At 37.7% G+C, this 25,248-nt stretch overlaps 1 protein-coding gene across 16 annotated transcripts in view; it reads left to right on the top strand.

The window, feature by feature from the left end:
- The window catches only part of Kmt2c (lysine methyltransferase 2C), a 235,212-nt gene that overhangs the window by 80,534 nt on the left and 129,430 nt on the right, over window positions 1-25,248 (top strand). For 12 of the 16 annotated variants that reach the window (XM_029477430.2, XM_029477436.2, XM_085836526.1 and 9 more), the window contains exons 3-6: window positions 8,943-9,084; window positions 14,650-14,847; window positions 18,660-18,808; window positions 19,749-19,858. In XM_029477430.2, the coding sequence (XP_029333290.1) occupies window positions 8,943-9,084; window positions 14,650-14,847; window positions 18,660-18,808; window positions 19,749-19,858 (599 nt within the window). The remainder of the gene's footprint in view (window positions 1-8,942; window positions 9,085-14,649; window positions 14,848-18,659; window positions 18,809-19,748; window positions 19,859-25,248) is intronic. The other 4 variants (XM_029477435.2, XM_029477434.2, XM_085836525.1 and 1 more) reach the window with 1 other exon arrangement.

The raw sequence follows: 25,248 nt of genomic DNA, 5'->3' as shown, positions 1-25,248 counted from the left end.
ATTGTACTGGCTAGTTTTGTGTCAACTTGACACAGCTGGAGTTATCACAGAGAAAGGCCTCCATGAGATCCAACTGTAAGGCATTTTCTTAATTAGTGATCAAGGGGGAAAGGCCCCTTGTGGGTGAGACCATCCCTGGGCTGGTAGTCTTGGGTTCTATAAGAGAGTAGGCTGAGCAAGCCAGGGGAGGCAAGCCAGTAAAGAACATCCCTCCATGGCCTCTGTATCAGCTCCTGCTCCCTGACCTGTCTGAGTTCCAGTCCTGACTTCCTTTGGTGATGAACAGCAGCATGGAAGTGTAAGCCGAATAAACCCTTTCCTCCCCAACTTGCTTCTTGGTCATTATGTTTGTGCAGGAATAGAAACCCTGACTAAGACACTGTGTTAGAGGGCGCCTGCAGTGAAAAAGTGTACAAATAACCCAGGCTTTGAAGCTCAACTTTGACACTCTTTTATGTCATAAGGGAAGGCATGTGTTTATAAGGGTGTGTACATATATATGTGGTGTTGGTGTGTGTGCTCGCACATGGTACATGTGGAAATCTAAAGTCAATGCCAGTTATCTTCTTCATTTCACTTTTTAAGGAATTCCTTAAAAATTAATTAGTTTTAGTGAAGCTGAAGACAGTCATTTTTCTGTGTTGAGTGTCTATCCTCTCTAGGGGTCTACTTGTAACTTCCCTCCTGGTTCTGGATGTACAGATGGTGAACCCCTGGCTTTTTTTTTTTTTTTTTTTGTGGGTACTCGCCATCTGAATCCATGCTGATGATGATCACATTGCTGACTGAGCCTTTTGATCCTTATTTTTAAAATGAATATCCTCTGTCAGAGACTGCTCCTTTTTTTAAAAGTGGGGAGTCAGAGATCTGCTAGTCAATTTTTTTTTAAACAAAATTCACATTTTATTTAGGTTGAAATAAACTATACAAAATTGATTTTATTCACCAAAAATAACAGCAATATTTTCTGTATTATTTTTAGATAAACCACAAAACATTTATTTCTGTAGGTTTTGCTTATAACCGAGCCAAGGCAGTAGACATAGTCATGTAAGAAGGCGACAACAGACAAGTCAGCTGCCTATAGGGATGGATGGCCTCTGGGTCTGTCTTCTCCATGAAGCACAAGTGAATAGCAAACAAGCCTATGAAAATGTGGGCTCAGCAAAGGAATGCAAACAGCAGCAATCAAGTGAGGAGCAGCAGGGCATTTGTACTGTAACTTGTTCCTTTGAGGTTCTTCTGCCCTGACAGGATCTACACAGAAGGCTGCTTGTTACTTCCTGGGACTTTTGCTGTTCTTTTTGCTTTTGTAGTACTGAGTCAAGAGCCTAGGGCTTGCACGTGGAGGCAAGAGCTTCACACTAAGCTCCACTCCAGTCCTCACTTGTTCTTTGAAACAGGCTCTCACTATGTGCTCCAAGCTGGCCTAAAGCTTGTCATCCCCATGCCTCTGCCTCCCAAGTGCTGCTACCACAGATCTGAAACACCTGAAACTCCAAGTCAAAGTCAATGGTGTATTTCTCATGACACGTTATAAAATGTATTTCCCTCACAAAATTCATTTTCCAAAGACCTGATAACTTAATAACTGACAACTGGATCGACAGTGATAATGTCATATCCAAGATGACTTTTTTTAAGAGATTTATTTTACGTATATGAGTACACTGTTGCTCTCTTCAGACACACCAGAAGAGGGCATCGGATCCCATTACAGATGGTTGTGAGCCACCATGTGGTCGCTGGGACTTGAACTCAGGACCTCTGGAAAGGCAGTCAGTGCTCTTAACCGCTGAGCCATTTCTTCAGCCCCTAAAATGACTTTTAAGTAAAACATTTTCAGAGTGCCACCAGCAGAGAGGGATTTTGGCACTCCTAATGCCAACTTCTGGAAGAACAGACAGGTATTGAAAGCATGAGTGTTCAAACAGGGGCCATTTAAACACGTGGATTACCAGTAGCTAATAGTATGTTAAGCTAGTCAATTTTTGTTTATCATTGGGCTTCTGCTCTTATTAAGCACACTACTTCTTCCTTTAACCTCATTATACTATGCACATACTAAAATTTATCTTATTTAAAAAAATTTTTTAAACAGTGTTTCCTTTATGTGGTGTTGGCTGTCCTGGAATTCACTACATAGACCATACTGGCCTCAAACTGATAGAGATCCACCTGCCTCTGCCTCTAGAATACCGGGATTAAAGGCATATGCTATTATTGCCCATTATGATTATTTTATTTTTAATTATTATATGTGTTTGTGTTATCTGTGTTTGAGTAAGTGGACATGAGTGCATTTGCCATCAGATGACAGAGGCACTGGATCGCCCAGAGTTGGAGTGACAGGTGGTTGGAAGCACCTGACGTGTTTGCTTTAACCTCTGAGCAAGCTCTCCAATCTCCATGCATGACCCCCTCTCCCGTGCTCCACCCCCCCAGTGCACTCCCCCCACCCCCATGGTTTTCCCTTTTTTTTCTTTTAAAAGATAGGGCCGTAGGCTAGGCTCAAATTTACTCTCCCTCCTGAGTGCTGGGATGATAGGCATGGCTGGTTTAGTATGGTGCTAAGGATTAAATACAATACTTTCTGTATGCTAGGCAAATACTATATTAACCAAACTACATTTCCAGCTTAAATGAGCATACTTCTGTCATGTCAGTTACTGTTCCTGCTACCATTTTCTCTTTCTGAGAGAGATTTATGAAGACTAGGTATCTACTTTATTTGTATACCGTATATCATATGTAGTTATAATCTTGTTATAAATAGTTGGTATAAAGAAATGAAATATGGAGCTAAAGAGATGGCTCACAGTGGTTAAAAGCACTGGCTGCTCTTCTGGAGGTTCTGAGTTCAATTCTTATCAACTACATGGTGGCTCACAACCATCTGTAATGAAATCCGATGCCTCTTCTGTTGTGTCTGAAGACAGCTACAGTGTATTCATAAACATAAACATTAAATTATTATATATATATACATATATATACATTTTTTTGGTTTTTCGAGACAGGGTTTCTCTGTATAGCCCTGGCTGTCCTGGAACTCACTTCGTAGACCAGGCTGGCCTCGAACTCAGAAATCCGCCTGCCTCTGCCTCCAGAGTGCTGGGATCAAAGGTGTGCGCCACCATGCCCGGCTAAATTATTTTTTAAAAATAAATGAAATGTTAACTTCTTAGGACAAAGTCAGGAGTGTTCTTTCTGTTACATCCTAAACTATTTTTAGATAATTTGTGGTCATACATCAAGAGCTACAGGTACAATTCATTGAGTAGCTGTTTAGTATACATGAGGAAGATAAGCTGTAGGTGAGATGAGCAAGACAATATAGACCATACTGCTTGAATGTGTTCAGCCAGAATAACAACTGTGTACTCATACTTAATAACAACTTCATGTTTACACTTGGATTCATGCATTATATTTTTTGATCTGAAGGATTGCTTTATTTTAGGAGGCATTATCTATTTGATTTTGAAAACAATCAAAGTTCAGTAACTTGTCATGGTCCTATGGTCCATGGCTGAGTTAAAGATGTCTGTCTGTTGTGGATGATTAGATTTTAAGCCATTGTTGATTTAAACTTTCTCTTGTCTTAAACCTAATTCTTTAGGGTTCATCAAGAGTAGTGGAGGTGTATACATTGAAACGATGTATAAGTACATAAAGTTAGAGGTCAGATTTAATTTTCTTTGTATCTCCTAAATGCCATATAACCAATGATATTTCATGAAGTATAGATACTTAAGTTCTTTTAGAAGCTTCCTTACTGGGAATTATGTTCTTCTGTAGTCTAGTTACATGGCACATGTGCCACCTAGTGGCTAGAAAATTAATTAGGCGCTCCCCCCTCCCCTTTTGGCTATAGAGAATTTTGTGACTAAGTGGAACTGAGTAGTTTTATTTAGGCTAGGTTTAAAGTTGGGAAGCGTCTGGCTTCATTTCTGTTGTTGGGATAATACCCTGACTAAGGACAATGTTGGGAAGAAGAGGATTTATTTGACTCACAATTCCAACTTACTGTCTGTTGTTTTGGGATAGTCAAGGCTAGAGCTTGAGCTTAGTGTAGACATTGTATCCACAGTCAGGAGCAAAGAGACAGTGTATCCTTGTTTGCTTGCTCACAGCTTTCTTATTTTTTTAGAAATGTATTTTTCATTAATGATTTGGATTACTTGTATTTAAAGATCATTTATTTTTATTTTATGTGAATGGATAGTTTGTCTGCATGTAAGTCTATGTACCACATACATGCCTCGTGTCCTCAAAAGTCAAAAAAACTCCCTGGAATGGGAGTTATAGGTGGTTGCGAGTTGCCGTGTTTTGCTGCAGTAAGTGCTCTTTACCACCGAACCATCTCTCCAGCACCTTAGCTATTTTTCTTCTTTCTAGGGAATGGTACTTACTACAATGGACAATTAAATAAGATAATCCCGCACCTATATGGCCACAGGCCAACCTGGTCTAGATAATTCCTCATCAAGACTTTTTCCAGATGATTATAGGTTGTACCAAATTGATAATTAAAACTGTTGTAGGAGGTGACTGTATCCATCCATGGGCAGCAACTGTGTCCATAGGAGGTAATGATTGATATACACAGGAGGTTGATGTCCAGTGGTTTACTCTGTTGATTGCTACATTGGTTTACTTGTTTGCTTGCTTATTTTCACTGTGTAGCTCTGGCTGTCTTGGAACTCCTAATGCAGACTAAGCCGGCCTTGAGCTCAAAGAGATCATGTGCCTTTGCTTCCTAAATGCTTTGATTAAAGTATGTGTGCCACCATACTTGGTCCCTGCTTTTTTATCTTGTCTTTTTGAGATAGAGTCTCACTATGTAGCTCTTGTTGTCATACTGGAACTCAGTATGTAGAGCAGACTGACTTAAAGACATGCATCACTAACCTGGCACCCCCACACATTGATTTTTGAGACAGGGTCAGTTTAAATCAGACTACCAATTGGCTATGAGCTCCACGGATCTTCTTATTTCTGCTTCCCAAATGATGGGATTATAGGCTTTTGATGTGGATTCTTGAGATCTGACTTCAAGTTTTAATTTCTTGTTTAGCAGGGCTTTACAGGCTGAGACATCATTCATGTTCTCCCCCCGTCCCCCAGTTTCAGATATGAAAATTCTCCTTTCTGTTTCCCCAGTTTCAGACATGAAAATTGTTAGTTCTGTCTTTTACAAATTGGACTGCATGTAACTGAACATTTAAAACCCTATGAAAAGTAAAAAGTGGCCAATTAAATGAGCTAGTGTCTAGCTTATCCATTATACAAATGCTGGCTGGAATATTTCATAAGTTATCACTGATCTTCACAGTCATTTATCCAGTTGTGCTCTGAATGAGATCACAGGTTTAATCTTTAGTTGATATCATCCCGACTACCATGTCATGTTTCACTTCTTACTGCCAAACTCTGACAATTTTTGAAGAGTAGGACTAGGAGAAGAATACTGGTCACAGAGTGTGTGGCATCCTGCCTTGAGTGGGGCAGATAGTAAGATCTAACTCACTCTACACAGGAAGAGTGTAAGATAGAAACATTTAGGGGAACCTAGTGTTATGTTTTGTGATTGGAGGTTTTGCTTTATAGGAAGCAGCTAGAAAATTTCTTTTTATTGATTAAAAATAAAAAGTCAAACCAGAAAAATCTAATTAGGAATAAAACCCACGTTTAGCAGTCCTTCATTTTCTTTAGCAAGTCCATCTTGGATAGAGCCATTGGCCTGGGAAAGAGCACATGCAGAGCTAGCCTTGATTGCCAATACTGTCGATTAGAACTGGTTCTGAATCTATTTCTTCTTCCTCCTCGTCCTCCTCGTCCTCCTCCTCCTTCTTCTCCTCCTTCCTCCTTCCTCCTTCTCCTTCTTTTTCCTCTTCTTTGGTTTTTTGAGACATGGTTTCTCTGTGTAGTCCTGGCTATCCTGGAACTCACTTTGTAGACCAGGCTGGCCTCAACTCAAAAATCCACCTGCCTTTGCCTCCCAAGTGCTGGAATTAAAGGCGTGCGCCACCCCTGCCCAGCCTGAATCTATTTCTTAAAGATAAGCAAACCTACCCACAGGGTAAATTCATTCATATTTACAGCTTCTAAAGCATTGTCCTTGTGCCCATTTTATGTGTATACTCCTCTCAGCTTTACTTCTCGACACCCCGAAGAATATGTGCACTAAGTATATCCCACAGATTGAAGAATATGTCATTGTTTAGTACTTTGCACATAATACAGATGCAGAGAGTTGCTACAGCATGGGATTCTTTTCCCTCTTATTGGGAAAACTGAGGAGAGCAGGCAACAACATAAAGTAACTTCTGACTTCTAGGTAGCTCTCTAAAGCTGTAGGTTCTGAGGTTAGTGCTTGCTTTCTAAGTCACCACCTTAGGTTCTGGTCCCATCACATATTGATAGCAGCATAAAAAGGATCAGCTACTTTCTTTTTAATATCTCATTGTTAATGTTTCATGATAAACAAACCAAAAATTTTTAAAGTTTTTTTGTTATGTCAGTTCCCCATTCTTGATAATAATTTCTGTGTTAGAGTTTGAATTGAACTGTTGTGATAGAAACTCCAAAAATATAGCAGTAGGTTATATACAATGAATTTTCTCTCAAAGTATGAAAAAAAAGATCCACCGTTTCCCCCTCTCTCCATCCCTCCCTCCCCCTTTCCTCCCACTCTCCCTCTTTGGTCCCACAGTAAGCTCTTGTTGAGATCTGAGATCTGTTTTCTCTTCTCATCTTGGGTTCCATCCATGTGGGATTTGAACTTAGGTTATCAAGTTTGCACATCAAGGCCTTTATCCACCAAGATAGTTTACCAGACCTTCATTTTGTATGTTGCTCATGAAAGGTTGCGTTTGATAAGATTTCATTGGTCTCTGTGGTTGCTTATGAGCCCAGATTTCTTCCATCCTTGTTCTTTGCCACCTCTTAGAGCTCTCATTGCTTTGTGGCTTGGGTTAGCTGTTAGGTCTGTTTAAATCCATGGGAAAGAGAAATATAATTTTACCAAGAGCAGATTGTTTTCTTTTAGTGGTAGAGAAATGGCACAGTTGCTTCCAGTCTTGTGACTTGCTAAACGACTGCCATGTTTAGCTGTGTAGAGGGTCTCTAGTTGATCCAGTTATGAACCCACTTAAAGCTATGAAAATGAGCACAAAATGATAATTTTTGTATGGACAGGACATTATGCTTTATCTTGTACATCTTTCAAGTTCTTAACATACTTTCAGTCTATGTATTTATTTGAGGGTATATGTATTTTCTCATTTGTGATGTATTCATCTAGTCATGGGTTCAGTTATCACATAGAAATGTATAATTTCACTGTGATCATTGCATTGTTAATCTCTTTATATTTGATACGAATACACATTTTGTTGATTTGATGCTTTTTTTTTTTTTAAACAAAATTTGTCTGTAGGGTAGTCAGAATACCTTGATTGATAAGTCTTATAAACTATGGCCATTTTTTGTGTTTCCATCATTGAAAAGGCACAGTGATGTTTGAACTATGAAAATACAGTCTGTTGTTACTTCATGTCACTAATTTTGTTAGAATTTATAGTCATTTTTCTCTTCCAAATACTTTACTAAAATTCATGTTGACTTTAGGTGATACTCAAAAAAATAATAAAAGTAAAATTGAAATACTGGTGTGAGAGGTATGAGATGAGGTTTTAGTATGCTAAGATGGCCATGTCTAGAGTGTTGTAAAGCGTGATCTCAGCTATTGGTGAGAAGGAGCTGATACCGTGTAAGTAGGCTTGAAGGTTATTAAACCCGGAGGAGATGCTGAAGTCTGCATAATAATTAACTCCTCAGCTAGAAGTTTGTCTTTGCATTTGCGAACCCTAGGTCAAAGACAGAAACTGAGGAGACATTAGATTATTAGATATTTTATTCATTCATTCATGTCTGTTTGTCCCTCCCGTCCCTTCCCCTCCTCTACTTTCCTTGCCTCTCCTCTCCCTCCCCCTTCCTCCTACTTCTTTCTGGTGAAGTTTATATAGTATTGTCTGTCCTGGAATTCACCATGAATTAATTTTCTAATAAATTAGAAAACAAGGATTTGTTTAATGGGGAATTGTGTCAGGAGCTTTGGTGGAGGAGGAATATCTCTTTAATCTGATAATGCAGTATGAAAAACAATAGACATCTTCTGTTTTTAAAGAGAAAAGTCATTTTGGGGGTAGAGGTGTTTTAAAAGCTTCACAGGGCCTGGAGAGATAGCTAAAGAGTTAAGAACATTTGGCTCTTGCAGAGGACCTGGGTTTAATTCCCACATAGTAGGTCCCAGCCGTCTGTATCTACAATCTAGGGTATCTAGCTCCTCCTCTGGCTTCCAAGGTCACTGCATGCATGTGGTCAACTGCATGCATACAGTCAAAACAACCATACATATTAAAAGTCTCACAGGAATGCTTCCAAGAAAATATGTATAGTTTCTGGAGTTAGAGTCCTGAGGAGAATTTTAAAAGACAGCAGAATCATGGAGCTGTCTGTTCAAGTATTTAGTTTTTAAAATAGCAAGTGACTAGGATGCATAACATTTATATCAGATTAATAGTCTCAACTTACAAAACCTGAAGAAACTTAAAAAATGAACCACATCAAAATACACTTATTGTATAGATCAGCTGTTACAATCCTGAAAATAAGGTTCTAAACAGTTATTTCTAATGTGGACCTTCTCCAAGTCAGTTGTACGCTGACCTCAAGGCACAGGGAACCACAGCTTACCCGATGCTGATGACTGTTTTGCATTAGCAAGCTGACACTAATTATGTATATGGACTTTTCATACTTTTGAAGTGTTGTCATTTGTTTTATTTTTTTCCATTATTATATATTTTTTGTAGGTAAAATTTTCAGTAATTGAACTCAAAATGACTCTTTATATCCTCTTGTTTACTGTGAAGCAGAAATCAAAGAACAATCTGTGGAAGAGGATGCTGAAACAGAAGTGGATAGCAGCAAACAGCCAGTCTCAGCTCTACAGCGGTCTGTGTCTGAGGAATCGGCAAACTCCCTGGTCTCTGTTGGCGTAGAAGCCAAAATCAGGTTAGACAACGAAAAGAACTGGACTAGAGACACCGACAGGGGAAAGGGTGGTATATTGACTGGAGACAGGGCTTAGGACCTGGGTGGGACTTTATCATTTTAGTCACCTTATGTTTGACACCCCTGTGTGATGTTGGCACAGACCTTGAATATGCTATGGACTTTGGTGACTAGATAGCAGGGAGTATGCTAGGATAGTGCTCTAGGCATTCCAGATGAGCATCTGGAATGGCAGTATGCTTCCTGACTGAAGAAGTAGCCAAGAGCTCCTAATGTAAGAATTAAGTTTGGGGGGTGGGGGCAAGAGACAGTTTTATCAGAGGAACCAGGTTTGGTTCCTAGCACTAACATGGTGACTGAAACTGTCTGCAACTCTAGTTTTAGGGCATTCTGTCCTCTGTGGATACCTAGGCACACATGTAGATAAAATGCTTAAACACATCTTTAAAAAGTTGATAGGAACCTTAAGAAAGGAATTTCTGATATGTACACACTAAACACACTTGTAATCTTACCCCTCTTCATTCTTTAGGAAAGGATACCTCCCCACTCACAATAAACAAACAAACAAACAAACAAAAATTGTAAGAACTGTGTAAAGAAATGGTGCTGGTGAGATGGCTCAGAAGATAAAGGCACTTGCTGTTAAGCCTGACGACTCATTTTATTCTCAGGACCCACATGGTCAAAAGAAAGAATTGACTCCAGTAGAATGTCTATGACGGTGATGTGTGCATATGTGCTGTACACACAAAATAAATAACAATGATAAAAGTGGGTTTTCTTTTCTTTTTGTTTTGCTTTGTTTTCTTCCCTTAGCTTGGATGTTCAGGAACGCTTTTTGTAGACCAGGCTGTGTTAGCCCAGGATAGTCTGGAACTCAAGAGATCTGCCTTGCTCTGCATCCCTAGTGCTGGGATTAAAGGCATGCACTACCACTTCTGGATGAAAGTTTTTTTTATTTATGATAAGAAAAAAGTATAATTAAAGCTGGGGTATTATGACCTATTAGTATGTAGTTCAACTTTCATGGCTTATATTTTTCAAGTTCTATTTTGAAGTCTTGAATAAGACTATGAAAATATTAGATAATTGAATATTCTCAGCCTTTTAAAATGTTTTGTTTTCATTGTTTTGCTTTTAGTATTCCTCCCTTTTCTTTTTATCCTCTGTGAAATCTTGTGAAGCTGCTCCTCCACGTCTGTATTTTGAGGGTTGTTAAGCATGTCTGCCTCTGCCTTTCTTTAATTCTCAGGGAAGTGCATCTAATCTGACAGCTGTGAGCTTTGCTTGTGTCTTCATGAGCCACAAATTCATATTTCTAGTGAGGCTTAATTTCTAAAATCCAAATTCTGCTGTCTTCCCAGTTAACATTTCCATATAGACATGTGTTAGATACTTCATTCACCCTTTTAGAGGGCCACAGACTACTCTTTATTCCACCTCTTCCTCTGTTCTCCTTTTCAACAAATAATACCAATATTTATCTGGTTGCTTATGGGTTGATCTGTGATTTGTATCTTCTTCATAATTTATACTCGATTAACCCACAATTTCCTGTCCTCTTGACTTGGCCTACTTGGTTGAAGCCATTGTCTTTATGAGACTTTAATTATCTTCTTACTTCCTTTCTCTTTCTCATTCTCTTTCCATAGTCTTATTTAGTTGTAAAAATTATCATCAAATTTAAGTCAGATCTGGTCTTCACTAAGTTTAATGGCTACTCTATTTAAATGTGACATTTTAGTTATATTTAGTATTTGAGGTCCTTTTTGATTCTTCAGTAAGATAGTCTGTAAGGCATGGTCTGTCCTCAGGTTTAACTGCCATGGTTTGTGAAGACACTTTATCCAGCTTCTGCCTTAGTTCTTTTGACACTTTGTGTCACCTGTCACAGGAGTTACTATTTTGTGAGAGCATCCTCCTCGACCACCTCCTTACTGTAATAACTTCTGAATTCTTTAACTCTAGTGTGAACCTAGGTGAAGAGTATCCAGGTATTTGTTATATACTTAGTTCACTTTCCACCAATATTTTGAGAGGTTTAAATATTTTCAAAATAAAAGTACTTTGCCAGGCAGTGGTACCCTATGCCTTAAATCACAGTGTTCAGGAGGCAGAGGCAGGTAGAGTTCTTGAGATTGAGGCCATCTTGGTCCACAGAGCAAATTCTAGGACAGAAGGGCCTACCCAAAGAGATCCTGTCTTGAATTAAAAAAAAAAAAAAAGTATTATGTTTTACTAATTTTAGATCTCATAATGAAGTCTTTAATCAATTTTGAGTTGAATTTTGCATGGGGCATTTGACAAGGGTTTTATTTCTCTACATATGGTTCTCCAGTTTTCCTAACACTAATCATTGAAAACTACCTGTTTTTTTTTATTGGGTACTCTTGCCATTTCTGGCAAACATAGACTATTAGTAAATGTGTGGCTTTATTTCCTAGTTTCCTATCTTGTTCCATTGGTGACATGGTTTTATAATCTCTTTGTGATGTGCTTTGAAGTAAGAGGATCCGATTTAGCTTTATTTTCTTCTCTCTACTTTGCCATCTTGCTTCAGGATCTTGTTAGACCATGCCAGCTTCGTACTTGTAACTCTCCAGCTTCAATTTGCTGAGGGCTAGGATTACAGGCGTGTGTACTGTATTTGCTTTTTAACTTAGTTTTTTAGATTAAGATTTTTTTCTTTACATGTATGTAGTTCCAACTCTATATATCTATTACTCATCTAAATTTACATAAGCTATTTATTTATTGGCTTTTGTGATGGAGATTATTTTCTGATTTTTCAACTGGCTTATTAGCATACAGAAATGCAGATTTTTGTATGTTGATTTTATGTCCTGTAACTTGACAATAGACAATAGACAATATTCAGTTCTAACAGTTTTTGGGTAGAGCCTTCAAGAGTTTTGAATATGCACATTAATTAGGTTTTGTCATCAGCAAATATAAATAATTTTACTTCTCTTCTTAAAAGATGCTTTTTATTTATTTCCCTTTCCAAGTTAGGTTAGCTTAGTATTTCTGCCATTATATTAAAAAGAAGCAGCAAGAATAACCATTATTTTTTGTTGTCTCTATAGTTGTTTCCTTTATTATAGGAAATTAATTTGCACTTTGCCAACTTTGTTCTCGAAGAGTTTTTTTTTTTTTTAAGATTTATTTATTTATTATATGTAAGTACACTGTAGCTGTCTTCAGACACTCCAGAAGAGGGCATCAGATCTCGTTATGGATGGTTGTGAGCCACCATGTGGTTGCTGGGATTTGAACTCCCGACCTTTGGAAGAGCAGTCAACGCTCTTAACCACTGAGACATCTCGCCAGCCCCTTGAAGAGTTTTTTTTTTTTTTTTAAAAGATTTATTAATGTATTTTATGTATGTGAGTATACTTTTGCTCTCTTCAGATGGTTGTGAGCCACCATGTGGTTGTTGGGAATTGAACTCAGGACCTCAGAAAGAGCAATCAGCACTCTTAAATGCTGAGCCATCTCTCCAGCCCTTCCCAGAGATATTTTTAAGTAATTGGGTTCAGTTTTTTTTTTTTTTTGTCATCTTTATTTCATTAATTTCCATTGTATTGCCCCAATCTGTTTCTTTTAAGCATTTTTGTTTTATTTTATGCACGTTGTTTGGTGTGTGTGTGTGTGTGTGTGTGTGTGTGTGTTACTGTGTGTTTGCAGTGGATGGTTGTGAGATGCTATGTGGGTGTTAGCAACTAAACTCAAGAACAATAAATATTTGTAATCACTGAGCCATCTTTCCAGCTCCTAATCTTTTTTTTTCCTTTTAATTTTTTTGTCATTGTCTTCATTTAAATTCAGGCAACCTCTTTTACAGAAAACTTAAATTATCAACCTCAAAAGTTTTAATTTCTGTAAGTGAATAACTGCTCTTTTGATTAGAATTTTAGCTTCATTTTACAAAGTTTTCATCATGTTTCATTATTATTGTTTTTTTTTAACATACTTTAGATTTTGCAGGTCCATATGTTATCTATTTTTAGAATGTTTGCCTTTATTAAAAAGTGGAAGTTTGACCAGATGTGGTGGAACACACCTTTAATCCTGGGACCAGGAGGCAGAATCTATATAGTGAATTCAGGCCAGCAATGGTTTTACACTGAGATCCTCTCCATCACATACAATCGTGTGTGTGTGTGTGTGTGTGTGTGTGTGTGTGTGTGTTAGGTGAGTGTGGTGCTTGTTTGGTTGTATCCACCCATGCATATTTAGTATAAGAAGAATATCATAGAGGAGAAGATGTGCAAGGTCTCTTATTAAGTGTGATAGTTTCTTTTTAAATTGAATAGACTCAAGATTTGAGCAGATAGCGCAGAATATTCCTATTTCTACATTTTCACTTGTCCCCTGTAGTTTAATATTGTGCAGTAGTATTGTATGTTTATTGCAGTTAATATATCTTTACATTTTTAAACTGAAGCTCTTAATTCACAAAAAGTTCACATCATGGCTCACTCTTTATGAATAGTTTGCTGGACAGATGGATAATGGCATGTATCTGCTATAACATCCGCATAGACACTAACCTCACAGTCTTTATTTTCGTCCTATTTAATCCAGATTGTCTCCTGAGTCCCCCAATTCATTAATAACTCAAAAATTTACTAAACTTTTATTTTTTTATATATATACTGGTACATATAACATGCATAAAGGATGTTTGTAAAGTAGTAAATAAATATTGTTAGCATAGGCTTTACAGAGCCCAAGAATGTGGTTTTCAGATTTTTAATATGTAGATTTCCTTTTGAGATGGATACTTAGCTTTAATACTCAGGTTTTATTTTGGGGTGGCTGAATGAGTAGAGTGCTTGTCACGCATGTGTGAGGACCTAGATTTGAATCACCAGAACCCATACATCTAGATGCATTCTGTTATCCCAGTTCTCCTGTGGGGGATGGAGACAGGACAACCCTTGGAACTGGTAGACAGTTAACCTGGTGTACACACTAGGAAATATGCCAGAGACCTTATATTCAACAAGGTAGAAGGCAAAGAACAATGGCTCACTCATGATACTGTTCATACATGAGAATCCACCCTCGATCCACACAGTTTTAAATAGTCTTGGGGTATTTGGAGGTAGTTCAGTGCTAGAACACTCGTGTATCATGTACTTAAAGCTCAGGGTTTGAACCTTAGTCCTACAATAATAAATAAATGATTAAAAGCACCCCAAAGAGCCTACAAAGGTGGTTCAGTGGTTAATACCTCTTGCTGCTCTTTCAGAGGACCCCGGTTCAATACCCAATATCAATGTTGGATGGTTTATAGTTGCCTTTAACTCCAGCTCCAGGAGATCCAGTACCCCTTTCTGACATCCATGGAAACCTGCAGATATCTTCATGTGAATTAAAAATAAATCTTGAAAGAAATTATGCTATAGAAAAGTAGAATTGCAAATATATAGTTGTTATTTATTTTGGTTATTCTCATAGTATAGATTATGGAAAATATAGTTACAAATTTAGTTTAAAAATTAACCAAGGTCATTGCATAAAGTTACTTTTCTCCCCCACTATCTTCCTCACCAGTGAGCAGCTCTGCGCTTTTTGTTATTGTGGAGAGAAAAGTTCCTTAGGACAAGGAGACTTGAAACAATTCAGAGTAACACCTGGACTTACCTTACCTTGGAAAGATCAACCTTCTAACAAGGACATTGATGACAGCGGTAGTGGGACCTGTGAGAAAATACAGAACTACGCTCCACGAAAGCAAAGAGGACAGAGAAAGTAAGCCGTTTTGACCTCTAACTTATTTTGGATCTTATCAGTTTATAGTTGAACAAACTTTTATTGTGTTTAACACATCCATGCAGTACTTGCTGATTTACCATTAACCCAGCAAACGTTTATTTGTTCAGTCGTTTTATTTTACATTCTTCTTACCTATCAAAATTAGTATGGCGACAAAAGTTAAACCCTGGAAGAAAAATGAAATAAAGATAGCATAAGCTAGGGGAGTGCTCATGGAATTTTCACATGCAAGAAAGATAAAATATACCGAAGTAGTTCTTCCTTTCCTTCATGCCTACCAGCTTTTATTTGTAAGAATGCAATATTGTACCCACACCAGAATTGCTGGCTCTATTCATAGCCCTCTTGCCATTCATTCATTTTGTCATTTATTTTTTCATTCTCAGTTTATGAATACATGTGTTTTGGAGTGTATTGAGCTGGTCTATAACTTGATTAAAATATAATTATGTTACCTCCCTATTTGCCTTTCTTTCTCTCCCATTCCTATCATTGAAGATATCTTTTACAAAAGTTTACATAGCTATATGTATGCATATGTATTTATTCATAGACATGTTGTAGTTACCTAAAACTCTTGTGGAGTGTGCTTTTAGAGTGTTTTTGTTTGTTTGTTTTCTAGTCATATATTAAGGACATTTTAATATGTGACTTGATAGTTAAGGGAATAGAAGTATTCGTAATTGAAAAAATATTAAAATTAATTTAGCTTAAGAGGCTAGAGAAATATCTCAGCAGATAAAGCACTTGTTGATATTTGTAGAGGATCAGAGTTTGGTTCTCTGTATTCTGGTTAAATGGTGCAATGCCACCAGTAAGGAGTTTGAAGGTATCTACTCCCTCTTCTAAACTTCTGCGGGCACCTTCACACATGTATACACAAGTGTACACACACACCCTGCTTTAAAAAACCAGTGTCCGTGTGGTGGTTCCAGGGATTCCACTGCCCTCTTTGGAGTTACACAAATTCTCATACACTTGTGTGCATATACACTCAGCATACACACAATAAACAAATAATTAAAAGAATAATTTAGCTGTAGAATTCTATACTTTGAGGGTGACGGTGCAATTTTCTAAGTCTCTTGTCTTTTATGGAAATTTAAGTGACTATATAGCGCTGTTGTGCTGCCAATATTTGAAGATTTGAAGTGGAAAGTGAAATAGTAATAAAGTTTCAAAGAATTTGATGTTAGAATTAAGAAAACTTATAAGCATTGTATTTATAGTTATGACTTTTTTTTTTTTTTACTTTGAAGCTAGATCATGTATAAGAACCTTATTTTTGCTTTCATTTTCTCACATGTTAATGTCACCAAAAGTTCAGCAAGCTTATAATCAGTAGTTAGCAAATAGAGTGGAGTAGGTCAGGCTATATCTTAATGTTTCTATGTTCTGTCTTGGATAAAGACAATTATAATATTCTTATGTGGAAAATGGAATTGGGTTTCATTTACTTATAAATGATTTTCCATTAATTTTTAATAAAATTAAGAGATTGGCTAATTTTATAAAAATAGGTGTAGCTTAACAAAAGTTGTATGTAATTGGTACTCATTATTAAATAATGATAAGTTTATTAGTATATACTGAGAATATTTGGCAATCTTGTAAGGGGAGGTGGTTTACTTTAGTAATGATTTTAAATATTAATAAATGTATGTTACTAATGAAGTATAAATAGCTAATTAATTTTCATCTTTTTGTTTTTGTTTTTTAGTTAAAAGGTTTTAGTATGTAGCATTGGCTTGTCTGAAACTCTATGTAGACCAGGCTAGCCTCAAACTCACAGAGCTCTATCTGCCTTTGTTTTCAAGTGCTGGATTAAATATGTGGGTTCCTGCTCCTGGCTTCAAACATATTTGATAAAAATAGTTTTTAGCATGATTCTTCTTAATTTATTTAGGGTTTTTTATTTTTTATTAGATATTTTCTTCATTTATATTTCAAATGCTATCCCAAAAGTCCCCTATACCCTCTCCCTGCCCTGCTCCTCAACCCACCCACTCCCACTTTCTGGCCCTGGCATCCCCCTGTACGGGGCATACGATCTTTATAGCTTGAAATTTTGTGTGTATTTCAATTGGCTTCTCTTTTTAAAATTGTTGTTATTTTTTTTTCCACTGTTTTTTTTATTACATATTTTCCTCAATTACATTTCCAATGCTATCCCAAAAGTCCCCCATACCGCCCCCCACTTCCCTACCCTCTCATTCCCATTCTTTTGGCCCTGGCATTCCCCTATATTGGGGCATATAAAGTTTGCAAGTCCAATGGGCCTCTCTTTCCAGTGATGGCCGACTAGGCCATCTTTCGGTAATTGTTGTTATTTTTAATTGTGTGTTGCTATGTGTCTGCTTGGAGAGCAGAGGTGCCTGATACTGGATTTTTGGGAACTGAACTCAAGTCCTCTGTAAGAGTAGTATGTGCTCTTAGCTGCTTAACCATCTCTCCAACTCTCAACTGGCTTCCTTTGATCTCTTCCCTAAAAGATCTGCTGTCATCCTTAGAGTCGATACAGACATCTGATATGTCGTACACATAAAACCTATTTCACACTTGAATGCTGAATTTGACTGAGCTTTTGGTTAGAAACTGATTAGTAACAGACTATTTGGTCATCCCACTGATTTTGTTTGTTGTTCAGTTTGCTCTTGTGATTAAAATATGCTAAACACAATGTGGAGTTCTCTTTAACCTTTCTTTCTCCCAATAAAATAACGATAGTAATGAAGAATGTATTTGTAGAAATGGAGATCAAAAAGAATTTCCTGTAGACATTCACAAAAATGAGAATTTAAAGTTAGCACAGTATTTTTAGTATTTTAATGTATTTCTAAAACTAAGCTGAAATTACCAGTTATTTTAAATATATTTGATAATTAAATGTACCTATTGAACTATGTTAATACTTTTTTCTTTCAATAATTTGAGGTATAAAAGGTTTAGTATTATATCCAGTAGCGATTAAATAAAAAATTCCACGAGCTTAAGCATTAGATTATTAGAGAGATATTAGAGAGATATTGTAGTGGTAATTACTTTTCATATTTAATGTTGAATATAAGAAATGTCTTTATTATTTAAATGTATTTATTATTTAATTATTAGGTTATAGCCAAAGTGTTGTTGTTTGCCAGACCTCAAGTCTTCCATGTGGTAAACACTTCATTCCACTTTGTTATTCACTTTTATCTCTTATATACTATCTTTATTATTCCCCATGCCTCTAGGGCCTGTTTTCCTTTTACTTAGTGAGGTACAGTCTTGAGATTACTCAGCATCATGCATGACCAGCTGCTTACACATTAGGATCATGAGAAAGCTACAGTTCACACGTTCCCTTTTTTTCCTCCCTGTTCACACTCAAATGGCTCTTCATTTTTCCTGGGAAATAGTCTGTACATTTGGTTACCTGCCAGCTTTGTGTTAAGATAATGCATGTTAAAATGTCCTCATATGCTTTATATGTAAAACTGAAAAAAAATTTCATTGTATTTGTTAAAACATGGTTCCTGGATAGAATGAGTTAGTTTTCAATGGAAAAATGAATTTATAACTATAATTGTTATATTTCCTATGATTGAGAGAGCCCTTTTAAACTCTTGCTTGCATAAAATAATGTAACACCCACTTTAATATTGTGAATAATAAGAACAGATGAATTCTTAAAATTTCTGTGGCTGTAACCTAGTAATTAAAGCTTATTTGACATACTTTGTACTCATTATGATAAAATGAAATTTTTTTTAGTTATCTTTTACAGTTTTTATCTTTCTTAATTTTAGAGAACGACCTCCCCAGCAGAGTGCCGTTTCTTGTGTAAGTGTAAGCACCCAGACTGCCTGTGAGGACCAGGCTGGCAAGTTATGGGATGAACTCAGTCTGGTTGGCCTTCCAGATGCCATTGATGTCCAAGCCTTATTTGATTCCACAGGTAGGGACCTCTCTTCTGTAACAGCTTCCATTTGATTCTGGAAGCATTTATACTTGGTGCTTATTCAGTGGTAAGTTCTAGAAATAAGTAGGATCATGCAAACAGGACACTTACAAAATGTGTCATAAGTTTGTTTGACTAAGCATTTGACAGTTGAAAGAAAAGCTTTAAAGAGCCTGGTGCAAACATAGGGAGCATTTTAGGCCAGGCCTTTTATCAGTGGGTGTGAAATTCAGGTCTTTGCTTCAAGTGGTTTACTTACTGCAACAGTATGTTGATTCACAGAATGTGGTTCTATTGGGAATTGAGTCAGTTGTTGTAGTTGAACTGATGGTTGATGGTAGGCCAAGTGTTGTCCAATGGAGAATTCAATCAGATGGTTGTTCTTGCCTGGAATTGAGAAGAATTGAAGTTAGATGCTGTTAATTTTCCATGCCCCCCGTCATCAGCTTCGTATTAAAGACAGTAAATAGAATAGTATTTAAATAAAACAACTAAGGGAATTTTGCTTGTAGAAGAAGTAATTACTACTTTACAAACACCTGTGTACATGAAGGCTTGTTAAAGCAAAGATTACTGGGCTGCACTACAAGAAATGTTGATTTAGTGGGTCTTAATTATGCCCTGTAATTTTGCATTCCCGAGAGGTTCCCAATTAGCTAGTCTCACCCCCAAGTCACAGTAAGGGTCAGTTGGAGAAAGGCTACTTTAATGGAATCACATGAGGATACATTGTATTTTTGCACATCTTTGTTTTTTGAGATAATTATTCTTCTGTAGTCCCCATTAGCCTTGAACTCATAACTATAGCACTGGTAGACTTTGAATGGAACCTCCTACTTCTGCTTCCTGAGTACTGAGATTAGAATCATGAACCACTCCCACCAAGTTGCATTAATACCTTTAGTGTTTATTAAATTGTTCATTTTCTTACTTTTAGGCACTTGCTGGGCTCATCATCGATGTGTAGAGTGGTCACTGGGAATATGCCAAATGGAAGAACCATTATTAGTAAATGTGGACAAAGCTGTTGTCTCAGGGAGCACAGAAGTAAGTAGAAGAAACAAATATTTAAATGACTCCTCCTGTTCCTCTTTCCCCCCCCTCCTCCTCCTCCTCCTTGCTTGTTCTGGTTTTATTTTGTTTTTTAGAGTTTAATATGTAGTAGAGAATGATCTTGAATATCTGATCCTGTGCCTTTACCTTTTCAGAATCTGTACGGTGCTGAGGATAGAATCCAGACTTGAAACATCCTTAGCCCTGTCCTACAATCTTCTAAATATTTTCCAGTGTAAAATTTCACTTGTGAGAATTATTTATTAAATGAGTACTATAATAGAAAACACTCATCAAATTGCTAATTTATACCAAGTTTATTTTTCAGTTAACTTAAAACTTATTTCACATTTAAATAAAAAGAGATCAACTTTTGAAATGGGGATCCTAATTATACTTATGTGTTCATGTGGTTATCCATCCATCCATCCATCCATCCATCCATCCATCTATCCATCCATCTTCTTGAACTCACAGAGGTCCCTCTGCTTCTATTTCCCAAGTGTTGGGATTAAAGGTGTTTGCCTCTATGCCCAGCTTTATGTAGTGACTTTTATTTATTTATTGTTTTATGAGACCAGGTTCCTTTTTGTAGCACTGACTGACCAGGAACTTGCTCTGTAGACCATGCTGGCCTTGAACTCAGAGATCTACCTCCCTCTATCTCCTGAGTGCTGGTGTTAAAAAGCCCGCACCACCACTGCCTGGTACATGTAGTGACTTTAAAAGAGCAAACTAATATAAATTTCCACAATATGGAAGAAGTATGTTCAGTATGTTGATGAAAATATTTTTGTTCATTCCATTTGTCAGTTCATTTAACCTTTTTAGCAGTATCCCAAAGTAACATATAGTCTGTGTTTTTAAAAGCTTCCCCTTTGTTTTGGTGCACCTTTAATGCTCACAAGTATAAGTAAAACAGCTACCTCCCATCTGTGAAGGCAGCCCCCTCCCCACGAGATCTTTCCTGTCATCTATAAATTCCTTTTACTTTTGGATAAATAAATGGAGAAGTGACATAGATCTTTGAAAATGACATGAAAGCTAGAGATTTTTGACTATAGGAACTGTGTTTTAATAAGTAAGGCTTTCAGAAGTATAGACTCAAATTATTGAATGGTATGAGTAATTGTCAATTTAAGAATAGTGTGGTGACACGGTCTTGTAGCTCTATTTACTGAGGAGACTAAGGTAGGAAGGTTGCAAAATCAGACCCAGTTTAAGTGAATTCAAAGCCAGTTTAACAATCAGCTTAGTGAAATCCCATGTCAAAATTAAAAGTAGAAAGGGGTCGAGGTTATAGTTCAGTTGCAAATGCTTATCTAGTATATGAATGGCCTGCCTTCCACCCTGAGCATCTCTTAATACTCTCCTCCTTGTAAGCCAGAACGCTTGTTTTAGAAATTGGCTGTTACGTTTAATTGTGTAAGTTGTCAGCATTTGAATAGTTTAAGTACCTTGCTTAGTGTGATCATACGTGGATAGCTAGATTATGACTGTGGTGGAGAAGGGAGTATCATCTCTTCTCTTAAAACTATAAATGACTTTTAGACAATATAGACATACTCCCAACCATATTGTAGCCTGAGCAATACATAGGTAGGACAAATAGTACCATCATTTTACCTTGAGGCATTTTTCAGTACATTAGACAAACAAAACAAAACTGAGAGATGGAAATTCTGAATGTTGAAAAGAGATTTAGGGCATCTAAGGAGAGGAAAGACAAAAGTAACCTCAGGCCTATTATAATAAGACTTACTTTTTGTTTTTTTTGGTTTTTTGAGACAGGGTTTTTCTGTAGCTCTGGCTGACCTGGAACTCACTTTGTAGACCAGGCTGGCCTCGAACTCAGAAATCCGTCTGCCTCTGCCTCCCAAGTGCTGGGATTAAAGGCGTGCCCCACCACGCCTGGCTAAGATTTACATTTTAAAATTGCATTTATCTGTCTATCTCACTGCCCGTCTGTGCATGAGTGAATGCATTTATTATTTACATGTGCATGTGTATGCAAGTGTCTATTCACTAGCAAGTGTGTGGGTGTGATGGTCAAAGGACAACTTGCAGGAATTGGTTCTCTTTTTATACCACACAGAGCCCAGAGGATTAAACTCAAGGCTTGTTGCAAAGGCCTTTGTTTAGCCATCAGCCTTCTCCTGCCACCCTCAACAAATACTTTTGTTTGTGAACTCTCAGAATAACAAACTATGGCTTCTTTTTAAGTTCTGTCCTTTGGCTCACTAGCTACTGGCATTTATATTTTTAAATATTTAAAGAAAATGAAAAGGTGGGTAGCATTTCACAATAGGAAAATTCTATGAACTTCAGATATTAGGGTCTAAAAATAAAATTTCGAGTGGAGGTAAATAACACCATACCAACTTATTTTCATGTTATGTAAAATTACTGCAGTGGAGTTGTTGCTGCAGAGACCCAGACACTTTGAATTCCTTTTTAGCATATTACTAATTACAGTTGCAGTTTTCCAGTTTTTCATTGTCTTGACCTTAAACAAAACAAAACAAAACAATAACAAAACCAAAAAATCCACAAATGTGGCCCATGCCTTTAATTCTAGCACCTGGGAGGCTGAGGAAGACTGATCTCTAAGTTTAAGTCCAGCCTGGTCTCTACAGAGAGTTCCAGGACAACCAAGGTAACACAGAGAAACCCTGTCTCAACAACCAACCAACCAACCAACCCCAAATCAAACCAAACCAAATAAAAAGTAGAGGTCTAATGCATGGCAGTTAGCTCTGCCTGCTTCTGCCTCCTGAGTGCTGGGACTAAAAGTTGTATGCACTACCCCTGGCATCTTCTCTCTTTTTAAACAGTCATTGCCTCTAGTGGTTTTCAGCTGTCTTTATCTTTAAAAAGTACGCACTGTTTCATTGGACTTACTTTTGTTTGCTTATCTGCTTTTTGTTAGAATTCTTACTTTTTACTTTTCAGTTGTTTTTTCTTTTCCCCCCTTGTCAATTTGAGGTACATTATCAAATTTTTTATTTGAGATCTCTCTTTTCCCCCACCTGGTCTCTATCTCTCTGCTTCTCTCTCTGTGTCTGTCTGTCTGTCTGTCTGTCTGTCTGTCTCTGCATGTGTGCCATGATTATGAAGGTGCTTGTAGAGGCCAGAAGAGCACATTGCACATTTGATACTTTGGAGCTGGAGTTATATAGCGGTTGTAAGCCACCTAAAGTGATTGCTGGGAACTGAATTTGGGTTCTCTCCATAAACTAGACCTATTTCTCCATCTCCTTGATTTTGTGGTTCTGGTTTTGTGATGTATATACTCATGACCGCTAACCTCTCTATTAGTACTGCATTTTCTGTCTCACACAAATTTTATTTTAATTTTCATTTGTTTTAATTAATTTCCTTTTAGTGTCTTCCATTACTCATTGGTCACTTATTACCACTATATAATTCCATGTACTTGGATGTTTTCCATGGTTTTTCCTGTTCTTGTTTAAGAAAGATACAGAATATAATTGTAGTTTAAAAAAATTATTGAGATTTGATTTGTGACCTGGCATGTGATTGATCCTAGAATATACATGTTCAGTTCTCTGGCCTATACTGGCTTTCTTAGTCTCTCTTTTAATTCCTTTACATGTATATGTGAGATGGGTGTATTTATGTGTGTTAGTGTATGTATGTGTACATGTGTGTAGGCCAGAGGTTGACATCAGGTAGACCCAGAGTGCACGGATGCTGCTAATCTAGCTCATCAGGCTGCTCTTGGGATGCTCTGCTTTCATTGCTTGGCTGGTCTCCAAGCCCACTCAGCTTTGATGTGGGCCCCGAGGGTGCAAACTCTGGTCCTCAGACTTGCACAGCCAGCACTTCACCCACCAGACTTCCCTAACCCTTGGCTTTTCCTTATACTTCTGATGTAAAATCTTTATTATCTGAGGCGATAGGTGAGTGTTTACTCCATCAGGTTTCTCTTTGCTCATGAGGTTTATCTTTGTTTCACACTTCTTCTCATTTTATGTGATTCTTTACCAGTAAAATTAGTTAATTGTGTGGTACACATCCATCAGAGTCCTGCTCATTCATTTATTCATTCAATCATTTCATCTGGCTGGTTTAAGGCTTTTGAGTAATGACCTTAATATAGTTCCATTCATTGTTATTATTAGTAAGCATGGAATGCCTTCTGTGCTTTTGGTTTTTGTGTTCTCTTTCTTTCTCTCTCTCTCTCTTTCTTTCTCTCTCTTTCTCTCTCTCTCTTTCTCTCTCTTTCTTTCTTTCTTTCTTTCTTTCTTTCTTTCTTTCTTTCTTTCTTTCTTCATTAATCTTTTTCTTTTCTTTCTTTCTTTTTTTTTTTTTTACAGTCCAGTCCTTATTCCCCCTCCTGGCCCACCCTTTGACAGTTCCTCATCCCATTCCTCCTCACCTGTCTCCATGAGGATGTCCCCTCCAACCCCCACCCTTCCAGATCTCCCCACTCTCTGGGGCCTCAAGGGTTAGGTGCATCTTCTCTCACTGAGGACATGCCAGGCAGTCCTCTGCTGTATATGTGTCGGAGCCTCATATCAGCTGGTGTATGTATGCTGCCTGGTTGGTGGCTCAGTATCTCAGAGATCTTGGGAGTCCAGGTTAGTTGAGACTTCTGGTCTTCCCATGGGGTTGCCCTCCTCTTCAGCTTCCCTCAGTTACCCCTTCTTCCAGCTTTTCCCTAATTTGACCACAGGTGTCCTCACCTTCTGCATCTGACTCTTTCAGCTGCTTGTTTGGCCTCTTACAAGGCAGCCATGCTAGGTTCCTGTCTGCAAGCACACCTCAGAATCAGTAAGGTCTTGGGGCCTCCCCTTGAGCTGGATCCAAATTTGGGCCTGTCACTGGACCTCCTTTCCTTCAGTCTCTTCTCCATTTTTGTCCCTGAAGTTTTTTCAGACAGGAACAATTATAGGTCAGAGTTTTTGACTGTGGGGTGGCAACCTCCACTTGATGCCCCATCTTTCTACTGGAGGTGAACTCTATGAGTTCCTTCTTCCCCACTGTAGAGGATTTCATCTAAGGTCCCTCCCTTTGAGTCCTGAGAGTCTCTCATCTCTGGTACATTCTTGAGGGTTCCCCTACCTCCCACCCCCCAAGGTTGCCTGTTTCCATTTTTTATTCTGGCCTTCAGGGCTTCACTCCTGTTTTCCCCTTCCAATACCTCATCATATCCCCCTTTCCCCTTCCTGACCCTTTTCCTACCCAGGTTCCTCCCTGCCTTTTTCCCTCCCTCCCCCCTTGTGATTGCTTTCCTCTCCCTCCTAAGTGGGACTGAGGTGTGTTCACTTGGGCCCTTCAGCTTATTGACCTTTTTGATTTCTGTATTTTTTTCCTTTGCTAATATCCACTTATTAGTGAGTACATAGTATGCATGTCCT

This window comes from Mus caroli, unplaced genomic scaffold (assembly GCF_978045245.1).
Source record: "Mus caroli unplaced genomic scaffold, Mus_caroli_1 scaffold_4, whole genome shotgun sequence".
Taxonomy (NCBI): domain Eukaryota; kingdom Metazoa; phylum Chordata; class Mammalia; order Rodentia; family Muridae; genus Mus; species Mus caroli.
Note: the sequence above shows the minus strand (reverse complement) of the source record. Positions and strands in the feature narration are given on the sequence as shown.